This window comes from Cnephaeus nilssonii (genome assembly GCF_951640355.1).
Source record: "Cnephaeus nilssonii genome assembly, chromosome: 6".
NCBI lineage: Eukaryota > Metazoa > Chordata > Mammalia > Chiroptera > Vespertilionidae > Cnephaeus > Cnephaeus nilssonii.
In genome coordinates, this window is record NC_137077.1 from 70,667,957 (window position 1) to 70,690,750 (window position 22,794).

The 22,794-nt window shown below is 45.4% G+C and overlaps 1 protein-coding gene and 1 long non-coding RNA gene across 2 annotated transcripts in view; one reads left to right on the plus strand and one right to left on the minus strand.

The window, feature by feature from the left end:
* Positions 1–1,529: 1,529 nt before the first annotated feature.
* Positions 1,530–22,283, minus strand: CSRP2 (cysteine and glycine rich protein 2). Its single transcript, XM_079773466.1, has 6 exons — positions 22,067–22,283; positions 11,234–11,346; positions 7,640–7,808; positions 3,273–3,402; positions 2,415–2,508; positions 1,530–1,837 (listed from the first exon to the last, which is right to left on the minus strand). Exons 2-6 carry the CDS (start codon positions 11,343–11,345, stop codon positions 1,761–1,763), a joined length of 582 nt encoding a protein of 193 aa, XP_079629592.1. The 5' UTR covers position 11,346; positions 22,067–22,283; the 3' UTR covers positions 1,530–1,760.
* The window catches only part of LOC307100841, a 33,817-nt gene continuing 22,378 nt past the window's right edge, over positions 11,356–22,794 (plus strand). The window contains exon 1 of the long non-coding RNA XR_013813620.1: positions 11,356–21,807. This is a non-coding gene — a long non-coding RNA (uncharacterized lncRNA). The remainder of the gene's footprint in view (positions 21,808–22,794) is intronic.

A 22,794-nucleotide genomic window follows, 5' to 3' on the forward strand; every position in this document is an offset into this window, starting at 1 on the left:
CATTCTGGGTAATCTATCACTGCTTCAAACCACCCCAAATTTAGTGGTGTAAAATGGTATTTTTGTTCACAGATCTGCATTTAGTCAGAACTCAACAGGAGTAGCTCACTTTAACCCCCTTGGTGTCAGCTGGGATGGATCAAAAACAGGACTGGAATGATTGAAGGCTCACATGTGTGATAGGTTGATTGATACATGCTGATGGGTGAAAGCTATAACACCTATATTTAGCTTCCATATGTAGTCTGGGCTTTCTTAAAACATGGTGGCTCAGTTCTATGAGTAAGCACCCTAAGAGAAAGTAAGCAAGCAGAAGCTGTATTGTCGTTTTTTATCTAGACTTGTCCATCAGATCCTGTGAGTTAAAAATGCATCAACAAGTTTAGCCTTTGTTCAGAGGGATGGGAATTAGACTCCATCTTTTGATGGGTATGTCAAAGAATCTGTGTATGACTAAGATGTTTTAAAACTCCCACATACAGAAATTACTGCATAATTCTTCAAGTCAAGCTATCTCATTTATTTCCAATTAACTTCCCTGTCCTGCTTAAAGGAAAGGCCCACCCCTCTCCCACTGGAACTTGTGAAGTGCTCTGGGCTAAGATGTAAATAAGAATGAATTCTATCACCTGGTACACCCTCAGTTCACTTCTTCCCACTAAGTTTCTATCTTTTTGATGTCAGACATAACACACACCCTTTAGCTCTTCAAAATAAGCAATGTAATAAGATAGGCTTTGGAAAAGGTTAAGATGTGTTCACAGATCAGGCTGGTTCAATTTCACTAAATTATAGACCAATTTCAGACCCTACTCCTGGAAAAGTTTGGATTGAGTCTTTGGTAAAGAACAAAGTTTCTAAGTAATGAAAATAGTCCTTATAGAATCTAATTCTCCTTTTCTACCCGAGCCAGCTGAATGCACCAGGACAATGCAACAAGCTTTGCTGCTTGTGCAGAATTGATGTGAGAAAGCACTCAGTTCCCAGGGTTTAGCAGAGTCTAAAAAGTCACCCTAAGCTTCAGATTCGACAGTTGTCAGTAGGGAGCTGTTTGTAATGATCTTTGGGTAAAGGGAAGAATCTTTAAGTTTGATTTAACAGTGCACCCACCTTAGATCAATATGCCTTTCTGAGGAATTTGTTGAAAGGGCTACGGCCCCACCCCTATTGATTCTGCTGCTGTGGGGCTGAAGCTGGGTCTGGGAACTGCCTTTTAATACTCCAGGTGACTCTAATGCGGGTTGTCTAGGAGCCATTCGGAGTCACCACCGCGCTACAGGAGATGCTGCGCTGCTGAGTACTAGCTCTGAGGAATCTGAACTGTTCAGTAACCCTCACTCTTGAGGCATATTTACCATCTTAAAAGAGAAGTCTTTTCCAATAGCTGGAATGCGGACATTAACCTACCGAGTCAACTGGGTAATGGGGTGGACTCTCTTCACAAATAAAATGCAGGCAGGGACCCAAAGGATTTTCTAACTGAAATCACAACAGCTCTTCCAAAAGGTTATTGAAGGACAACACCCAAATCCAGCTGAAGTTTTATTTAAAGTGTAAAAGAAATGGTTCTTGAAAATGCTGAAGAATAAAGCAAAAGGATACAGTGCTCTCTTCCTACTAGTGGGCCAGCCTATCCAAGTACAGGGCAATGTACAGTACGTAAGTGCTGGTAGAATTTCACAGTAGTTTAGTGTTAGATTTTCTGTGCCTAGATTATGTCGAGATTCTCAGTGTGTGATTTCGGTTCTGGGTTTACACCTTTACTGAGAATGAACAAGGGCTCCTGCTCCTTGGCCATAGCCAAATCCTTTGGGCCCAAAGTTCTTTGCATAGCATCCTACAAAAAAAGGAAAGGGAGAGTTACTGCAAGTTCACTAAGCTTTGCCAGCATTCCTTAAGATCCATGAACAGACCATCAGAAGTAAAAAAATTGCTGACTATGCAAAAAAGTTCAACTTATTTAAGGTGTAGTAACTAATTGTAAAGGCCAAGTCCGAGCATTCTGGTTCCATAGTGTTCAGCTGAGTTACGAGCATGAAAATCAGGCCAGGTAAGTTATATATTTGTCTATTACCTTATATACTCACCTATAGACAGAAAGCATATATTCATAAACTTGGCTTAAAACAAAAAGATGAAAGAAGGCTTGGTTGTGGAGTTGTTTTTATTGGTAGGGGAGTTTTAAGTGATCCAGAACTTGACTGTATCGATCTAAAATTGTTCTGTGGGTGTCTGTCATCTGGAAGTATCCCTAGATCTTTTATTTTCAAACAGCCAGTGACACTAGCCTGCTTCCCCCCATTTTCAGAGTACTTTGTTCTTTTGTGTGTGTTTTTAATGCTGATGACATTTCATTAACAAATAGCCAGTGCAGGATATTCATATGGATAAACAATATCTGAAATTAATTTTACCTTTACAATAGATTTCACCTTCCTTCTCAGTCAGAGTTGTGGATTCAAGACTCTTTCCACACTTGGCACAGCGGAAGCAGTTTTTGTGCCAGGGCTGAAAGAGACCAATGAGCAAGTCTGAGAGGCTGGTTCCTGCAGTACAAATTCAGACACTCGGGAAGATCATCCCAGAGAGAGCTCCTGACCGCTGGTTCAACCCAACCACGGCGGGGACTGGACCACCCCAGCATTTGCATTCTCGGTCACCTACAAAAGGGCTTAGTTCAAACTTCACTCACACAAGACGTGGACTGGAAGCTACCCATGGAAGGGCCACTTCCCTGAGAGCGGTCTGAGACTTTGTCGCAAGGCTGGTGCGCACCTTTAAACGGCCTCCTTTATGGTTGACAAACCCTGCAGCTCAAAGAGGTGAAGTCACTTCCCTAAATCCACACACCAGCATGGCATCAGGTGTGCTGACTCTGGTTCACTACTTTTTCCCCACTACACCAAGCATGTCAAACTCGCGGCCCGCAGGCCACAAGCCTCATTTATTTGGCCCGTGTTAGCCTTTGAGTTTGACATGCTTGTGCTACACTGAATACCTGCAGAGCCAGATTTGTTAACAGCCTAGCCATGTTTGTTAATAACCTTCAGGAGCGCCCCCTAGGAAAGCAAGTTTCCTTTAAACATAGATGTGATTTGTCAAAGGAGGGCAGTACTTCAAAAAATTAACGATTCAGATAGAAATGCAATTTAAAAAAAAACTTTGATCCTCGGCATTTACTTACAAAACACGTGCCTGTGTGGGGTGTGGAGGGTTAAGGGGAGCAGCGGAGAGCTGTCCTTCACTGTCGTCAATGCACAGCACCACTTTACCTTTCCTGCTCCGATGATCTTCTCGGCGGCGTACACAGAATCCCCACATCTGGAACACTTCTCAGCACCTCCGTACTTCTGAGCAAACTTCGAAGTGTTGGGGTTTGTAGTCGGCCTGTGAGGTTGAACACTGTGGAAAGGAGAAAAGTTATTGGAGATTTTCCAAAGGGCCCTTGTAAACCCATACGGCAGGCATAATGGACCTCTGGACTTGGTGCTACACCTCATGGCTGGAGGCCTTCCCAGGCCAGCCGAGGGGGAAGAAGAAATTAATCTCAGGTGCAGCCATAGTTATTACTTTAACCTGTTTATGGGCTCATTATTGTTACACAAAGACCCAAACTGAAATATCTGTCTTTCCAAGCCTACTACCAAATTTCATTCAGTCCCCAGTACTAGCCTCTCCACTAAACTACTATGCTATGCTTTATAAAATCATATCACACATATTTTTAACCCAGAGTCATATTAGTACCACTAGAATCACATCTAGCTTTTTACTTCACATGAGATTGGAAAAAAAATCAATGTTAACTTAAGCAGTTTTTGCATATAGGTCAGTTGACTTAAGCAGTCTATAATTAAGAAAATTAAGCAATGCTTTACAAATTAATTTCCAAATATAGCTTACATAGACGAAAGTGTAAACATATCACTTTCTTTGTGGGAAAATATTTTAGAAAATTTGCTTATACTATTTGATTTGATTTCATTATTCTTATTTTTTCTCTAGATTGAGTGGAATTTTGTCACTGTTATAGGTCACTGGATAAGCCATAGTTTCCTTGCTTCCCAATTTTTTTCTATTCAATACGTAGGTGCACCTACTATGCAGAACACCAATCTGGGCTTTGAGAAGATTTAAAGGCCCTTCTGGAACCTTAAAAATTAGTCGAGCAGATAATATATAGTAACAACGATAGTTAGCATTCAGCAAATGGTATAAGTATCAATTTTTCCTATTGGAAAAATTTATTCGGTACTTTTTTAAATCATGTTTGATGTGGACCCTGGAAATTTTATTCTAAGTAACAAATACCAATTTATAATACAATTCATAAACCAATACTAATTTGGTTTCTCTAACTGCCCCTAGTGTAGGCATATTTAAAAAACTGTTTCCATAACCTACTGTATATACACTGAGTGGCCAGATTATTATGATCTCTGAACGCATAATAATCTGGCCACTCAGTGTATGTGTGTGTGTGTGTGTGTGTGTGTGTGTATATATATATATATATATATATATATATATATATATATATTAGAGGCCCGGTACATGAATTCATGGGTGGGGTCCGGCCAGCCTGGCCAGGGGTAGGGAACATGGGTGGGCAGTTGGCCAGCCTGCCTGCTGGTCGAACTCCTGGTCGAGGGGACAATTTGCATATTAGCCTTTTATTATATAGGATATACACTGAATGGCCGGATTATTATGCGTTCAGAAATATAATTCCTTTTAAAAGTGATCTTCAAAAGCTGTTTACGAAGATATCCAGCATTTGCAGTTAACAAGTCAATTCCCAAATCTGTCAATCACTATGTTAACAAGAACGTCATATAAATTATCTCCCACCTGCTAACAACTTTGTAGGGTAAGGATAATTGTTACCTCAAATTTCAGATGAAGCAATGGGGGTTTGGATGTTAAATAATTTGCCAAAAGGCCAAAGGATTAGTAAACTGGTGAGCCTGAGCTGAAAAGGGCAGGTCTGCCTCAATGAGATTGCACCTATCCACTCGGCCTCTCCGTGACTGTTAAAATTACCACCTGTCACCAGGGTGGGCCAGACCACAGGCTTCTTGGAAAGGTAGTCCCTACACCTGGTCCTGAAGGAGAAGATGCATGCGGCCAGGCTAACACAGGGGAGAGGTGGGCAGCGGTCGAGAGAGGCCAGCACAGAGGGCTCGGCAGCAGTTGGAGAAGATGGGAGAAACAGGAGTAAAGAGGACTTTGTGACTTTAAAACTGGCCACGATCACTGACTGACTTTTTTGAGGGTGATGGATAAATTTAGTTTTGTTTGGGGGAAGGCATATATGTGTTTTGAAAGGTTTGAAATAAGATCTTTGGAAGTGAGTGAATTTTAACCAGTTGGAAAAGGAGAGCAGAACATAAACAATAGACTTTAACCAAGACGAAGGCAAGCTGGGCTCCTGCAAGTGATGGCATGCAGCAATGAATGGGTCGGCCCATGCACAACTGATGCACGACAGGGACATGGCTCAGAGACCCTGAGTGTGGGAAAAACCAACAACAGAGAAAGGTGGGCCTTGATGCAGTCCACACTGCTGTGCAAAGGCCACAGGTTTGGGAGCCAAATGGACATGGGTTCAAATCCTGGCTCTGCGACTTATCTGTGTGACCTGAGCTTTACTGTCCTATCGATAAAATAGGGACAACATATTAAACTCAGCAACTGTGAGGATCATACTAGTATATAGTGAACAGGAATGTTCAGCAGACAATAGGTACTCAGTAATTATTTCGGGCATGCCATAATGTACCGTGTTTAAAATCATAAGCTTTGGAGTTACACTAAGTCCCATTCCCTACAATTAAATCTACAATCAACTAGCAGCGTGGCTTTGGCAAATCACTTCATTCTCACTGTTTCAATTTGTTCTTGAGTCAGATGGGAAACCGTACCTGTAGGGTTGTTGCGAGGATTTCATGAACTCACATATGTTAGTACTGCCTGGTGTCTAGCCCATAGGGAAGCCACGGTTAGCAGTCTTGTTCAGGAAAGGGCCATCTTATTGGAGCACTACACCAATTTTGGCCTCTTCAATACAAAACAGATGTGAAAAAATATGAAGTTCAAATGAGGGAATAATTGGGTCAAAACCAGAAATAAGAGGAAATTTCCAATGAAGGAAATAGTAAATGAAGTTTAGCAGACTTAGCTCCTCACTACTTTGGGGCTGAAACCTGTAAAGTTTAACACTATTATCTCAATGAATCAAAAACGGGAAAAATTCAATTTTTAAGTAACTGTAAGAGAAAAAAGTAAATTCCTGATGAGGAAATATTCTTACATGAAAGGAGTACTGGGGAATTTTTATTGACCACTTAACCGCACATGGGCAGTGCATCTCAGGATTCAGATACCTCACTTCCTTATCATTTGACTTCATGACAGCTGGCCTCCGTGCTTGAAATGGAGGCACTTTTATACCACTTAATTCTGAGGACATCAAGACAGCGTGACACACTTTGGAATGCTGTCAAACCAGGACTGGAAATCACTGGAAAATCACTAAGAACTGTGGTAGGTCTAAAACTGTCAAATTTTGGCCTTAAAGAATTGTCACTACTTTATACTAGAAAATCTGAGTCACTTTATCTTTATATATAAAGAGGTAATATGCAAATTAGGCCGGGACGCCGTAACAGTTACGACTGGCTCAGGAGGAAGGGCCGGGGCGGGCCTGGAGCCAGAGAGAACAACACACAGGGTGGCCCGCCCCCGGCCCCAGCAGCCCGCGGCTCACCAGCAGTCCAGCCTCTGGATGTGAGCTGCAGAGGAAACACCTTTTCTGACCGCTCATTGGCTAAGCTCCCTGTACGCCACTCGCAGTGTTCTTGGTAACTTGGGTAATAAGAATACAATAAGGTGATCTAGGGTTTTTCCACCTCACTCCTGGAGGAAAAAATGAAGGTCCGCTGCTGGAGAGGCTAAGAAATGTCATATCCTGCCCTAGCCGGTTTGGCTCAGTGGATAGAGCCTCGGCCTGCAGACAGCAGGGTCTGGGTTCAATTCTGATCAAGGGCATGTACCTAGGTTGCAGGCTCCTCCCTGGCCAGGGCCCAGGTCAGGGCTCATGCAGGAGGCAACCAATTGAAGTGTGTCTCTCACACTGATGTTTCTCTCTGTCTCTCCCTCTCTCTTTCACACTCTCTAAAAATCAATGGAAACATATCCTCAGGTGAGGATAAAAAAAAGAAAGAAAGAAAGAATGTCATATCCTATGAAAGAGATATCTTGAAAATGCCTAAAGAAAGTTGTCATTTTTCCGTGGTGAAGGGACTAGAGTCCGTATTGATGAAAACACCTTGGCGGCTGCGGTGGCTGGCAGTGGCAGCAGCAGCGGGGTGATGGGGCTGGCGCCTTCCCCTGATCAGCCTGGTCGCCTCCCACAGAGGAGTGGGCCTAAGCCATCAGTAGGACATCCCCTGAGGGCTCCCGGACTGTGAGAGGGGGCAGGCTGGGCTGAGGAACCCCCCTCCCCCAATGCATGAATTTCGTGTACCAGGCCTCTAGTTTTAAGATAAAAGTCTGAAAACTCCCAGGTTCCTGTTTGCTAAGCAACATTAATTGTTATAATTCATCTCTGAAGGTAATGAACATGGTCCTAACTCACCTCTCTGGCTTGATGCCCAGCCTCTCGCCCCGGTCCATGTTGAGCGTGCCAGCGCCCTGGCCATACCCGTAGCCTTTTGGCCCATACTTCTTTCCGTAGCAAGATTTGCAGTAGATCTCTTCATCATGAATTGCCACTGTTGTGCTATCTAAGTTTTTCCTGCAAACCACTGAGGGGGGAAAAGTTAGAATTTAAAAATGTGCCAAAGATGCCTGTCTCCTGAGAACAGTGGTGGTACAGACGCATGGTCTGCAAACGTTAACGGCCAGGCTTGCTCACCTCCCCAGTTTATCTGTGGTTTCCCAGAAGCCTGCGACGGCATCTGGACAGGTCAGCCACATCTGAGGCCTGTTTGCTTTCCCCCATGGATATGACAGTTGTTTCAGAAATGCATCCCAATTTTAAAGCCTCCAACTTTTCAACACAACCTGCCCTCTGGCAGGAGGGAGAGGAGTTTGAGAATGCTGTAATTACACCAACAAAAGGAACAAAACTAACACTTTGCTCCCAAACCTGCGACACTCCCATCTTTTCAGCCTCTTCATACCAAATGTTAAATCACAACCTAACAGACAGCAGAAGCGTGGCTGAGTGTCTTGGGGCAGTTGCCTCTGTAGCACCACCTCCCCGGAAGCAGCTCCTGGGAGAGCTTGCCTTGGTCTTGGTTAAACTGTTTTCCATCTAGAATTCTAGTTTTCATCACTTAGTCTCAAAGAGAAAGCATGCTCCCATCTTGCCACTGCTCCTCCGGCAGTGGGAGGTTTGTCTGAAGATCACCAAGTGGGTGAAAGTCTGCATTTGTTTCCCTTCCACCCCAAAGGAGAACACATTCTTTCTTGCTGAATTTCTTACCACAAGACATTTCTAAGTATCCCACTTCATACAACTGCCAAATGTCATCATGTTTAATCCAGACATTATTTCACTTTTGAAAACTTCAATTAAGCTTGAGAAAAGTAGAAATTATGGGGGAGCACACTGGTAGCACAATCGGGCAGCTGGAAATCCAACATTAGTGTAGTAGAAAAAGGGACTCCCCTCTTATTTGGAAGAAGGGGAGAAGTGAAAAGAGGAAGGAAAGAAAGAGAGAAGGGCAGGGGACTAGCTGGGTGGCTGAGAAGAGAGAGAAGTTACGAAGTTTCTATTGTCTTAGACCAAAGTCTCTATGGAAGAACAAAATGACATCACCTACCCTGGAACCTGGGCTGTGGAGACTCAAGTACTGACACACATTTGTTTAAAGAGACAATTAACCTAAAACCATATATTGCTGGAGAACCAACACCCTTAACAGACATTAAATATAAACTAACATAAAAGCTGTTTTGAAAAATATCCAGTGCCCTGGCCAGTGGTGGCTCAGTTGGTTGGGCGTCACCCCGGGCACTGAAAGGTTGCCGGTTCGATTCCTGGTCAAGGCACACGTCCTGGTTTCGGGCTTGATACCCAGTATGGGGCACGCACTAGGCAGGTGATCAAACATTGCTCTCACATTGATGTTTCTCTCCCTTTCCCTTCCTCTCTCTCTAAAAATAAAAATATATTAAAAAGAAAACACAAAAACAATCTATTTAACCAAAGCAAGTGTAAGTATATGAAAAATTTACTCCATAATCCCTCTCCTCCCAGTCCTCACCCCTATTCTAACTACTCTGAATTATTTCCTTAAAAGGCTGTCGTGAGCAGAGGCAAATATTAGGAAGGAGTAGTAAAAATGACCAGTAAAAAACCTGGCATTTCATAAACACTGACTCTATTATGGTGTAAACATCATGGCTCAACCTAGATGAAACTAAGAGCAATTTCTAAAGTATTTGCATTTCCTCTGTGTTCACATATTCTTTTGACTACAAACCTGCTGAAAAACAGATTCCTCCAAAAAAAAAAAAAAAAAAGGAAAAGTAACTTCTAAGAGAAGGAATAGTTAAACCAAATCTGAGAAATGGTGGTTATCATGGAGGCGTACATAACAAACCTTCATATGTTGTATTTTTATTTTTGTAACCGTCTTGTGTTGTCCGTGTCTAGTTCGCTACAGAGCAGTTACACTATAAAAAGTCCCAGGCACCTTGAATGCTGATGCCGAGAGGGAAAAGGACAACTAAAACTTGAGAAGTTTTCTCTGAAAATTATTTCTCAGTGTAACCAAATTTATTTTTGACATTTGTAGTTTCCAACAGTAATAGTCACTGTACAGTACTACAGTTAAAGCAAATAACTGCATGTAAGGGTGGGTTCCCCACATAACAAATCCTTCATTAAAGACGAAGATTTACATCAGAAGATGGCTAATGAAGAGCTTTTGATGCAACTACTCTCTTGTTTAAAACTGAAGACTTGGAGGAAATGTGCTTGGAAGAGGGAGCTTATCTGATTCTGTTTCTCTCATTATCAGGCATTTACTCCCTTTTGAGCATATAGGCTGGTGTTGTTTTATTTCCTGCCTACGTCAGACACTGACCATTTCCCATCTTAAACAATATTCCCAACCTGCCTCTGTGGTATTTCCATATCCCAAGTTCCTTTCCCTCAACTGCAGGGTATCAATGACCAGAAATAATAGTATTCACTCCTGGAGAAGGCAGAATTTGAACTTCTAAAGCAAGCTTGTCAAACTCGCGGCCCACAACGAATGTTTTTGCAGCCCAGCCAGTATCACGGTATGTCAGAAACATTTTAATAAAAATTTCGTAACTTAATTTTTACAATATCCTGTTCCACATAATAATTAATAACGAACTACAATGCTCGATAATGACTGATTACTATAATCGTGTTGCATTCATTTCCCTTACGCGCCTTTCGTGCAGGCGCACCGTTTCTCTCCACTAATACTAGCAGCGAATATTTTAGCAGCCGATGGCCACGTCATTAGTCTTGGACTGACTTGTTCGGTGTGTGTAACAGGAAATATTTCACTTTTGGAGAACAAGAAAAATGGGTTTCTTTGTGTGACGCTTATTAATTTGTGCAATTATTCAGTGGCTGGTAAGTTAATGTTCAAGAAAATATTAATTTTTATTAAAATGTTCTATATTTTATGTTAACAATTATTTATTTCAGCCCTTGGTATTCAGCATGTCTCTATGGAAATAAACCTACATTTCTATGAAAATGGAAGCTTTGGTTTTTTTGCCGCCCACATAAACTTAAACCTGGTTTATCTGGCCCGTGTTAGCCTTTGAGTTTGACATGCTTGTTCCAGACATTTGAATTTCAACAGTGTGGTGAGAAACAGAGAAGCTCAGCCAGGAAGAGAAGGCTGGGGTGGGTGGGGAGCCGAGCCCCATGCCCTGCGCTTGGCACTGTGTCAGGCGCCCGACTACCGACACTGAGCTCTCGGGGCCGGGGGCCGGGGAGACAGCTGTGACAGATGGAGACAGGCACGGCCGGAGGGAGGCTCAGAGCCACGAGGACTCGGCAAGGCCAAGGTCTCGGGTCACCTGCCGTCCTTGCTGCTGGGCTGAGCACTTAACAGTGTCTAGGAGAACAGACAGGCAAAAATGTTTTACAAAACCAAGTCTGTCCATTAAATATGTAAATCGAAGCTTCTTACACGTAAACCCGTCCCAGGCGAGCTCGGGCGGTACTTACTGCACAGAAAGCAGCAGCGGTGGAAGCTGCGCCCATCGCACTGCACCTCCTCCGCGTGGTACACGGTCCTCCCGCAGGCCCCGCACTTGTTTCCACACCCCCAGACGGGCATCCTGCGGGAATAAAGGTGCATTAGAATGTCCCCACACCCAAGCTCGCTAGGGGGCTGTTTAAACCCAGGAGCACCTGAAGATTTCCTTCCTTTATGGGCCGCTCTAAACACCTCTTTAAAGGCCTGGGTTCCTCCAAAGGAACCTCCTCTCCTCCCCCAAATTACAGGTCTTTCATTAGAAAACTCTGGCCTGTCACGTGCAAGTTTTTCCCCTACAGGACACAGGACCTGCATTCAATAGAAGCACAGGTCGCCGGGCACAAAGCAAACTGGCACTGGAATGCACAGGAGTGCAAGCCCTGGCCCCACCCCACACACGCCCAGTCATAATGAGCGGCTTAGAGAACAGATGACGAACTTGCACTTGGGTGGGGTGTTTTATTACAGGTTTAATTCACTGTAACCCCACCAAATTCTTAACAGGTAACATGCACAAGCTATGACACTCTTTCTAGGGAGGCACTTTCTAGGGAGGAAGAAAGTGTGGTGTTGTCCTGCAAGAACACATTTTGTGTTTGTCTGCTGAAGGTATGTGAGAGCCCTGTTTGCTGAGTGACACAGAATAACCTCTGAGCAAGGTGGCCGATGTGGCGGCAGAGCTGGAAGTTTAAGTCCTTGGCTGTCCTGCTCTGATGGAGGGCCAACGTGTCCTAATCTCCTCAATGGACTGGTCTTCGTAGCCCCTGCCTGGTAAGTCTCCTCGGAGGAGCAGCTTGCTTCTCTAGGAAACAGCTGGTTAAGAAAGCTGGATCCCTCTCACTCACTCAAACCTGGCTGGGAAGAGAAGGGAAAGGAGGGCTGCTGAGCAAAAGACGGAGGAATCTCCAGTCCTTACAATGAACTGGAGGGTGGTGAATTCCCGCCCTACACATCAAGACAATCCGGAACCCAGCAACTTCCTGAACACCAGGAGGCCTTTCCAAAGGAAAGACTGCTCATGAATCACTGTGTTGGGCATCTTTCTGGACCTCAGCACTCACTCTCTGTCCCTCTTCTGATAATACTTCCCTAGAGTCTCTTCAGGGAAGCAAATATATCTTTCTTGGTCCGTGTGGTTTAGAGAAGTACTTAATCAATGTGGTCTCCCGGTGATGGTCCGCCATGCTTGTGACCAATTCAAGACAAAATTCAGGTAAGCATTTCTAAACTTTTATACAATGTTATGCCACAACAGTCGGAAGTATGATCAGTGAATTCATCTTGTTGAACAGCGTAGAGCCAGAGAATCAATCTGTACTTCGAAATTAAAACAAAACAAAAAGAGGCCCTTTGCCACAGATGTTTGAGAAGCACTGGCTGAAACAGTGTGGACTCTGCCCTTAACTCCAGGGCCGGGTGACTCAGTCATGATGGCAGCCAGGTCACTGCATTCCCCCTCCCGCCACAGTGATGGGTTTAGGAATGGGTTCAGGACCCAAGCCAATTCAATGAAAGTTAAATTCGAGCTCTGGTTTAGAACTGTGTGAATGTAGGGGTGGAGTTTCTAGCGGCTGTCTAGCCACTATAAGAAAAGAAGCCAGCTCAGAGGAAAACAGAGAATGAACCAGCACAGAGGAAAACAGAGATGGGGAGACTAGATGTAGACACTCTTCAGCCATGCCTCGTTTTATCCTGTACTCTGTATGTGAGCCAATAAATTTCTTTCTAAGTCACCTGGACATGGAGCTCCTGTTCCTTGAAACAAACAACAATAACACACACACACACACACACACACACACACACACACACACACCCCGGACTGATATGACTAATTATCACTAAACTATCGGTCTCAACTTGCAAAAAGCCTATTCCCTTATTCAGGCAGGAACAAAGTATTCCAAGGGTCCACAGCGTTACCAGGCTACTGTGAAGGTAACCACGCAGGCTCAATATCTAGCAACAACAGAACATATTTGCACGCTTTCCCTTAGTAGTTGCATAAATTGCTCCTTCCCTTCCCTGGAGACAGGTGCTCCATTGTTCAAATGCACAATGAAACCCGAGCCTGGCTGTACAACCTGACCCACGGCCTTGGCTCCAGCAGCCGGCATTGGCTTGAGTTTGGAGTGCAATTCGTGATGTTGACTTTGCCCCACAGCTCCAAAGTTACCTGTGTTCTGGAATGTTCAAGGATGCAACAGACATCTGCTAGAAAGTACCTTCAGGGTTCCTGAGGAAACCAGAAGCCAAATCCAGGCTTATAGGTAATGACATACAATTACTTAAAATTGGGTCCCAAGAATTAGTAGCCCAGCTGGCTTTTAAAATATTTGTTATTGTCTAGGCATTTCTCATCATATTATAAAGTACTAGAGGCCCGGTGCACGAATTCGTCCCTTGGCCTGGCCAGCAGGATCGGGCCAAAACTGGCTCTCCGACACCCCCCAAGGGGTCCTGGATTGGGAGAGGGTGCAGGCCAGGCTGAGGGACCCCACTGGTGCACGATCGGGGCCAAGGAGGGATTACAGGAGGGCTCCAGGGCGTGTCCGGCCCCGTCTCAGTCCTGATCAGTAGGACCCCAGCAGCAAGCTAACCTACCTGTTGGAGTGTCTGCCCCCTGGTGGTCAGTGCACATCACAGCAAGTGGTTGAGTGGCCTTAGCATATCATTAGCATATTATGCTTTGATTGGTTGAACAGAGGACCAGACGATTGGACACTTAGCATATTAGGCTTTTATTATATAGGATACTGTCTACTAGTAATATCAGCCTGCCATCTTCCACATTCACACACATCTTCTTTGGAGCAATCACCAATAGAAAGCCAGATTTCTATCAAGACTCACACTATCCTGAGTTGTTTCTGAATAACGTTTAAAAATGTATTTTTAAAAACCTAACTCATTACTTTTTTTTTTTCTTTCTCTATTAAAGAGCAGCTTGGGAGAATATCTTCCCTTTCTTTATGTAATTCAGGGTTACTGAATTTCACTTCTTGCAAATCAAGTCTTACTTCTATTATACATCCATAGCAGCCAAATGGGTATGTGTCATTTTCCAGGAAATATCCATCAAAGTTCTCCAACATTTAACTTACTCTGTTATTTCTTCCCCTCGGGGGTGGGGACCGCATCTCTGTAATTCCCCAGCCCACCTACCAGCATACTTAACATAGCTATACTAATAAAAGGGTAATATGCTAATTAGACCAGGTTGACCGGACATCCGACTTCTTTCCAGACAAAGCCACGGTGGTGGGGGCCAAGGCAGAGGCGGTTAGGGGTGATCAGGCCGGCAGGGAAGCAAGCAGTTAGGGGCGCGATCAGGCCAGTGTGGGGGAGCAAGCAGTTAGGGGTGCGATCAGGCCGGCTCGGGGGAGCAAGCAGTTCGGGGGCGATCAGGCCGGTGCAGGGGAGAGCAGATGGGGGTGATCAGGCCGGCAGGGGAGTGGTTAGGGGGCGATCAGGCCGGCAGGCAGGCGAGCGGTTAGAAGCCAGCAGTCCTGTATTGTGAGAGGGATGTCCCAGTTTGGAGATGGTGCAGGCTGGAGTTAGGGACACCCCCTCCCCATGCACAAATTTTGTGCACCGGGCCTCTAGTATAAAAATAATTCATTTCTATTGTTTTAAAGAATCCTTCCTTTTTCAACCTGTTGGTATGATTCCCAATTAGATCTTATCCTTCTCAAAACAAAAGTAGTACTGCCCTATTTCTCTTTGTCACATTTATGAAATTTAAGTAAAAATTTCAAGTCATTAACTTTTTAAAAGCTTTTCTAAATATTTCTGAATAAACCTCTGTGGTCCTGGCAAATGATGTTAGAAAGAGCATCCTCAGGCCTGGCTGTTGTGGCTCAGTTGGTTGAGCATCATCCCACGCACGAAGAGATTGCCAGTTAAATTCCTGGTCAGAGCACATGCCCAAGTTGCAGGCTCATTCCCCAGCAGGGGGTGTGCAGGAGGCAGCTGATCAGTTTCTATCTCTCCTTCTCCCCTCCTCAGGCTCTAAAATCAATTAAAAACACACACATTTTTTTTTTTTAAAGAGAGAACATTCTCAGAAAGCTTCAGCTGAATTTGTTTTATTTTTTAAGCTAGATAGTGGATAGTTGGGTATTCCTTATATTCTCTATTTTGTATGTCTGAAGTTTTCACCATGGAAGGAAGGGCAAAAAAGAGGGAGGAGGGGAAGTTGGTTTAGACAGACCTGGGTTAAGTTCATTACAACTTAACAGTTGTGCAACCTTGGGCTTATCTATAACATAGTTACGTTTTTTATCTGTAAAAGAGGGAAAGGTAGCTCTCTATCTCTCAGACACTGAAGACAAAACATGGTAAGCAAATGCCTCGGCAGACCTCCAGTAACTGTGAGCGTGTTGGAAAGAGCGTCTCATCCTGTCCACCCTGCGGTCAGCGCTGCAGTGGGAAACCCACGGACCAGCACACAGAGCAAAGCTCAGAGCCACAAACAAGGTAAAGAAAAACTTAGCGTTCAGTCACTCACAAACCTTTTCCTGGGACGGATGAAAGGCATTGCAAATATAGCGATGGTTTCACTCATGGTGACCATCTAAGAAACGAAGCCCCAATTCACACTTTCAGGGTGTGTTCCTATGGACATTTCCTGCCTTTGGCAGGGGAAGTGTGACGATCTCCCATTTCTGTCACTCTTTGGCATTGCTACACACGTAAAAAAAAAAAACACTCACGGCTTCGTTTTTCACACGTGCATTTGTCTGTACAACTTCACCACAGCTGACATTAATCACAGCAAACTGGATGTGCACTGAGCAATCTGGGCAGCATGCCTCCCAGTTCTATGTATTAATTTACAGAATGGTAAGAGGAGAAATAAAATCCCACTTCACACACATCTCACACAAGCAGGCCAAACGGGCGTATTCTGTTTCTCAGTCGTGTTTTTGGTTTCCAGTGTCTGAAAGTATTTCAGCACTAGAATTTATACACTGTGTTAGATTAAAAAGCTTGTTTACATCCAAACACCTATTTGCAATTTCTGTTTGCTGCTTCCTCCCAGTCTGAGACACCACCCAAAATTGCAAAGTCCTACCTCCAGAAGAAAATTACTACAGTCTAACTCTGAGTCACCTTGTGGTAAAATTACGTCACTCTCTTGATAACCAAGAGCCACAAAATGAGCACATGACTCCCTCCGACCACCTGTGGCATTTACTGTCCTATTTTAGAATCTGAATGACTTGAATCCATGAATTTCGAGCCTAGATGTCGCCACCTGAAGTGTGTTATTTGTTCTGAAAGCGAAGGTTTGGATTTTTGTTTTGATACCAAAGCTCTGGAGTGAGTCCATCAATACAACCAGATTCTAAATGCTTCCAGAAGCTTTCACATTATATCACCGTAGGCGCAGCTTTGTTGCTACACTAGAACATGGTTATAACCCAATTTCCCGAAAGGGCGAAGTTACTATTATAAACCAATTTCATCCTGAGCCACATCCAGAGGGGTCACTTTGCTAAGGAATATGTAAGTTAATAGCACTGTCCCCAATTACAATGATTTTTAACAAGGCCAGTGTTTCAGAGCTATCGGTAATTGGACATGAAGCTTTACTCAATGTCCATTCTAAAAACTGTTTCTTCTGCTCCCCGAATTACCTGCTTAGTCTACTTCCCTTATCTAAGTAGATACCATGAACCAAGAAGACTCCTTATGCCTCAGCAATTGGCTCCATGTTTCATTTGACTCCTTCTACCAAAGCCAAATCCTCAAGCTGGCCTTTGAGTCATCTCAGCCTCAGGGTGAAGTAAGAGCATGGATTTGGGAGTCAACACAGTCTCTTTTCCCTCATATGTAAAATGAGGATAACAGTACCTTTCTTATAGAGCTGTTAAGAGAATGAGCTGAGAAAATGCTTAGAGTAGGCACTCAATTATTGGTAATCTTTGTCATCAATATTTAGCAATTTTCAATCTTTGTTGTCAATACTCATCTTCCTCTTTCCATCTTATGTCTCCATTCCTCCTTATACCCCTAATCCCTTCCATCAGGGCAACTGGCTTACCTCCCTCCCTCATCCGGCTAACTCCTGACTTCATTTCTGTATCTCAAGTAACTGTAGGGTAGGGGCAGCTAACAAACACTGTGCAATGCCTTCCTGTTTTTGAAGCCCTCATATAAATGTATTCAATCTTTTATAAGCCATACCCTGGGTTAGGGTTGAGGATAAAGGTTTTAGGAAGTGTGCCTGTTTCTCAGGGAGTTTGACTGTGGTGGTAGAAATATGTACACAAATAATAGCAAGACAACATAACCAGTGACATAGAGGTGTGTAGAAAGGGCTCTGGGAAGCCTGCATGGTCTGCTTATACAGGGATGGCAAAAACGGTCTTAGTTCCTGGATCCTCTGAAAGTGGGTTCCTGGAAGTATGATGAGGAAGATTCTGAAGTTCATAACGGTGAAGTGCCTGGCAAAGAGCTTGTAGTCCATATACATTGATTTTCTTTTCCTTAAGGAGTACTGCTGGGCCCAAATATGGCTACAAAAAGTTCAGTCATTCTGTGACTTGCTGAGGTCACTGAGCTCCAAAGCAAATCCAGACTCAATCCACTCGTTTGACTGCAGGACTTCAAGCTGTCCCCAAAACTCCCGTATCTGATTTTAAGGGTTGAGATCGTTAAATCACCTGAGAATTATCACTCCTGCGGTACCAAATTACTTGCACACATGAAGACCTTCCTCTCCCCCAGTCTTCCTCCTCACCATTAATTACTGATTCTATAGGCTGTTACCATTTACATCTTCAACTTGAAGTACAAAAAAATCCTTGACAGAAAAATCCTTTGACTACCTGCCAAATCACATATTGTAATTAGAATGCAACTATGCTATAAACTCCATCACCCTGGCCTCCAACATCTGCCATAGCAATTCACAAGCATGCTAACTACAATATATTGATTTATTCAAACAAATTAATGTTTGAATGATTTACACATTATGGAGTCAGACCAAGATTTATATGTCAAGACTACTGTTTATCTGCCAAGTTATCTTAGGTTAAATTGGTTATTTGATCTGCTAGTTTTCTCATTTCAAAAATGGAGATAATGCTTATTTATATCATAAGGCAGTTGAGATTAAACAATATATGTAAGGTACTCAGGATACTGCTTGTACATAAGAGGTTAAAATAAATACTATATTATTATTATCCTATATAATAAAAGCCTAATATGCAAATTGTCCCCTCGGGTGGTCGTTGGACTGGGAGACTGGGAGTTTGACCGCTTGCTATATGATGTGCACTGACCACCAGAGGGCAGCGCGGGACATGGCAGGCATTGGCGATGTGGCGCTGGTAGCAGGCAGCAATGAAGGCACTGCCGGCCCTGATGGGCCCCAACGAGAGAGCGGGACCGTAGCGGGATGGTGGAGCAGGTGAGCAGGTGGTGCCAGGCCAAAGTGGGTGCAAGCAGGGGCCCGATCACCCCGCCAATTGCCTCGCAGATGGCAACCAGTGGTGGTGGCGGTGGGCAGGGCTGCTGCCCAGCTCCCAGGTGCTGAGGGAGTCGGACGGGGGACCCAGCCCAGATTGATCGCTCTGCAGATGGGATGGTGGAGCAGGTGAGGGGGTGGCACTAGGCCAAGGAGGGGTACAGGTGGGGCTGCAGGGCTGCAAGGCTGGGGGCACGAGCTGGGGCCCGATCTCTGCAGGCCACCCCAAGGGACCCCACCTGTGCACAAATTCGTGCACCGGGCCTCTAGTTTACTTATATAAAGCTTACTATATGCTTTACTTATGTTAAGTAGTTTACTTATAGTAACTCAATCCCCATAACACTGAGGTAGGCATTATCATTATCCCCTTTTCATAGGTGGGGAAGCTGAGGTATAGAGATATTAAGTGGCTTATAACGGTGAGACCAAAACAAAATGACCAATTCAACCTAAAAATTAATACCAATAAACTTCAAATAAATTCATACATGTTTAGATGTTTCTCTAAAACTAAACCACTACTAGCCACACAAATATAGTACTGACTTATGTGGCTCTGGCATAGGTTCTTTTTAAATTGGTTATTTCCTGTACTACTACTTGCTGGATGAGGATTCCATTCTCTCCTCACTCTTTTCTTCTGGGAGAGAACCCACCAAGAAACCTTCTTGCCTATAGTGAACTGGCCCTAATGTATTACATGGTATGTGGCCTCTTTGTATGAATCACAGAAAACTAGTAGCACTGTTGGTTTGAGATGGTAAGCAAAAAAGCAAGGAATCTAATATCCTTTGCAAATGATTCACAATATACTTCTATTGGTTCTTCCTCTATGACTTTCACTAAAACTTAACATTTTTAATAATCAGAACTTGTGTGCAGCTCCGCCACAATCCAGTTTGAGAAAACTCCCTAAGTTAGGGTTATGAACCTGGGGTCACAGAGTCCTGGAACTTCTGGGGGTCAGTGAACTTGGTACCATGTACTTTATGCACTTCACATTTTGAGAAGGAGTCCAGAGGCTTCACTAGGCTGCCAGGAAAGTCCATGACACAGAAAGTTAGGTTGCCCTGGCCAGTGTTGCTTAATGGTTAGAGCGTCGGCCAGTGCCCCGAAGGGTCTCAGGTTTGATTCCTGATCAAGGGCATGTACCTGGGTTGCAGATTCAATCCCAGGCCCTGGTGGGTCGGGCACGTTTGGGAGGCAAACAATTGATGTGTCTCTCTCTCTCACCTCCCTTCTTCCTTTCCACTCTCTTTAAAAAAATCAATGGAAAAATATCCTTGAGTGAGGATTAATACAACAAAACAAAATAAAGAAACAGGTAGCACCATCCTTGGTAATGAAGGTAATCAAGGGAGGGAGGCCATGCAAATACCAGACCAGGAAATGATGGGAGGAAACCTGTGAATGTCTGCAAAGGGAGGAGAAAGAGCTGGCCTCTGGGCAAGGCCTAGGGTTAGTGTTCATGTCTGAGTCAGCTCTCCTGGAAGAGGCCTTCACTAATAGTCTCTTCCCCACAGACTCAACAGCGTGTAGAACAGGGTCTAGTTACAGGAAACCTCCCCAGGCTGGGCTGGCTTTGTATAGGCCTTAAGACAACCCTGCAAGGTATGTGACCTGTTTTACAAGATAAAGTAACTGAGGTCAGAGAACAGCTTGCCCAAGGTCATCAAGCCAATGGGTGCTGGAGCTGAGATAGGAATTTGGGCCCAACTGGCTTCAGTCCTGCTCTTCTCACTGTGCTATGTTTTGGCAATTTAATCAGGACAGAGCTCCACTGAGGACTGCTTTCAGCGCAATATTTAGCAGATACCAGTAACAACCAATAGTCGTTGAATACATCTAGAGGAATCCATTAAAAACTTTTGACAGAAACCTTGGATAAAATCTGCTAATGCATAGGCTGCCTGAGTCCAGCTAAATCTTTGTTCATCACAATTGTAACTTACTAATTCCTTCATTCGTTCAATAAATCGACGTTGGCTCTGGGCGAAGGGTGTTTAAGGCACCCAAGTAAGCACTGTGTGTTTCAAGTTCTCATGGGACGCAGACCCTGTCTCCACCTAACTTCACTTTGAAGGAGCAAACGAAACTAGAATCCAGAGTAGGAAGAACCTTGAGAAATATTGATGAAGCATCAGCTGCAGTCACCTGGAAGGAGCTATGACCAAGGAGAAAGTGGGGAGATACCACGGAGGCCTTGAAATTGGTTATAGTTTGGTAAGCAGTTTTGAAACTTTGTGACCTCCACCCTTTTAGAATACTGCCCATCTCTTTCCTGAAAAATGTGAGGCAGATTTATAGCCAACTTCGAGAGTGTCCTATTTGAGTTCTTTATATAGATAGAGCTTTAAAACAGGTTGATTAGAAAAGTTAAAAACTCGATCATTCTTACTGTCCAAGTATAAAAAGTTACCCCTAATAAAAAGCATTTCTAGAAGGAAAACGGGCTTGGTCTGCCGACTGCAGATAAAACAGGTCAAACATTTGGAGTAACCATTTAAACAAACGTCAACAAACAGCGTCAACAAACGTCCTAGCTTGGGTGGGGGTCGAGGTGGGTGTCTCCGGACCTAGGAGGCCCCCCTCGCCCCGGGGCTGCCTACGTGGAGCTTTGAAACCCAGGATGTGATTTTCAGGACCTGTTGCAGAATTTCCCAACCGAGCATTCTTAACTCTCCTATTTGTACCCGAATGGTAGAAAGTTCCGGAAAAAGCAGGGAGTTTTCCATTGACGTTTCACTGCTGTCCCGTTTACGGCTTAAGGTTCAGTGCTTCGTGGGCAGAGACCACCGAACAATGGGATGCCGGAGGTCTGAGCCGCAGCGAGGGAAGGACTCCGGGGTGCGCGGGCTGTGGCAGCCCTCGCCTCACCCCCCAGGCTCCGAACCGGCCCCCGGGAAGCGCGCACCACACTCCGGGCAGGGGAGACCCGCGGAGGGGGAACCGGCCGCGGAGGAGGGGCCCAGGGCCACTAAAAGGCGGATTAGCAGCCACGCGAAACTCTCCAACCCGCCTCTCCCAGAAAACCCGTGGGGACACGCTGACACGGAGGTCAGGCACTGTTCTTTATCTGCCCCGCGGGCCCGGGATCCCAGGGCAGAGCCGGGGCGGCTGCGCGGGGAGAGGTATGAGGGTGGGGAGGACGGGGGAACAGGGGCGAGGTGCATGGCTGGGGTCTCAGTGGAGACCGCGGTAGGGATGTCAGAGGAGATGGGGGGTTCCCACCCGGCGGCCTGAGGACCCCGGGAGGCTGTGCGAACCCCCCGCCCCCAAGGTCAGCGGAGACTCCCCCACCGCCGCCGCTACTCACTCGAGCTGGAGGCTGGACCTCGCACCGCGGGCAGAGCTGGGGCAGCGCAGTCGGAGGCAGTGCGCAGAGGATCCGCGCGAGTGCGGCACCTTTAAAAGACCCCTGGTGGGCGTGGCCTCACGGGCCCCGCCCCTCGCTCGGTTCCCGGACCCGCCGGAGGGAGCGCTGGGGGCGTCGGGCGGGAGGTGGGGCGTCTGCGCCGCGGGGCTCTGGGCTTTCGGACCGAGGAACAAAAGGCAGGAATCCCGCCTCTTCCTGCTGCTTCCCGCGCCCGGGGGCCGCTCCCGCCGGCCGTACCCCTCGGCCCCCATCGGACCGGCAGTTTCTAGGAGTAACTGGAGTTGGGAAAGGAGCCTTCCCCCGGGGCGGGACGGTCCCGGCGGGAGATTGCCCGCCGCCGGCCACGTCCCCTTCGCACCGGGTGCCCGTTCTTCCTTCAGGAGGGACCCATCCAAGGTCGAGGGGGCTCCCGCAGTAGAAATCGGCCAAATGGGCGCTTTCCACCACCCTCCTCCCTGCCTCATCCTTATAAGTAAACGCAGCGTGATGAGCTCCCCCAGTGGACGGATACGCTCTGGTTTGGTTTCCAGCTTCTGGGAATCCGCAGCCTTCCTGTTCTTCAAGAGCAGAGTTTCTCCTCCAGACTAAATAAATGACGTTAGGAAAACGCCTCCTTCCCCAAGTGCTTTGCTTTTCCCACCACGAGGACACGGCTACACGGGCTGCTG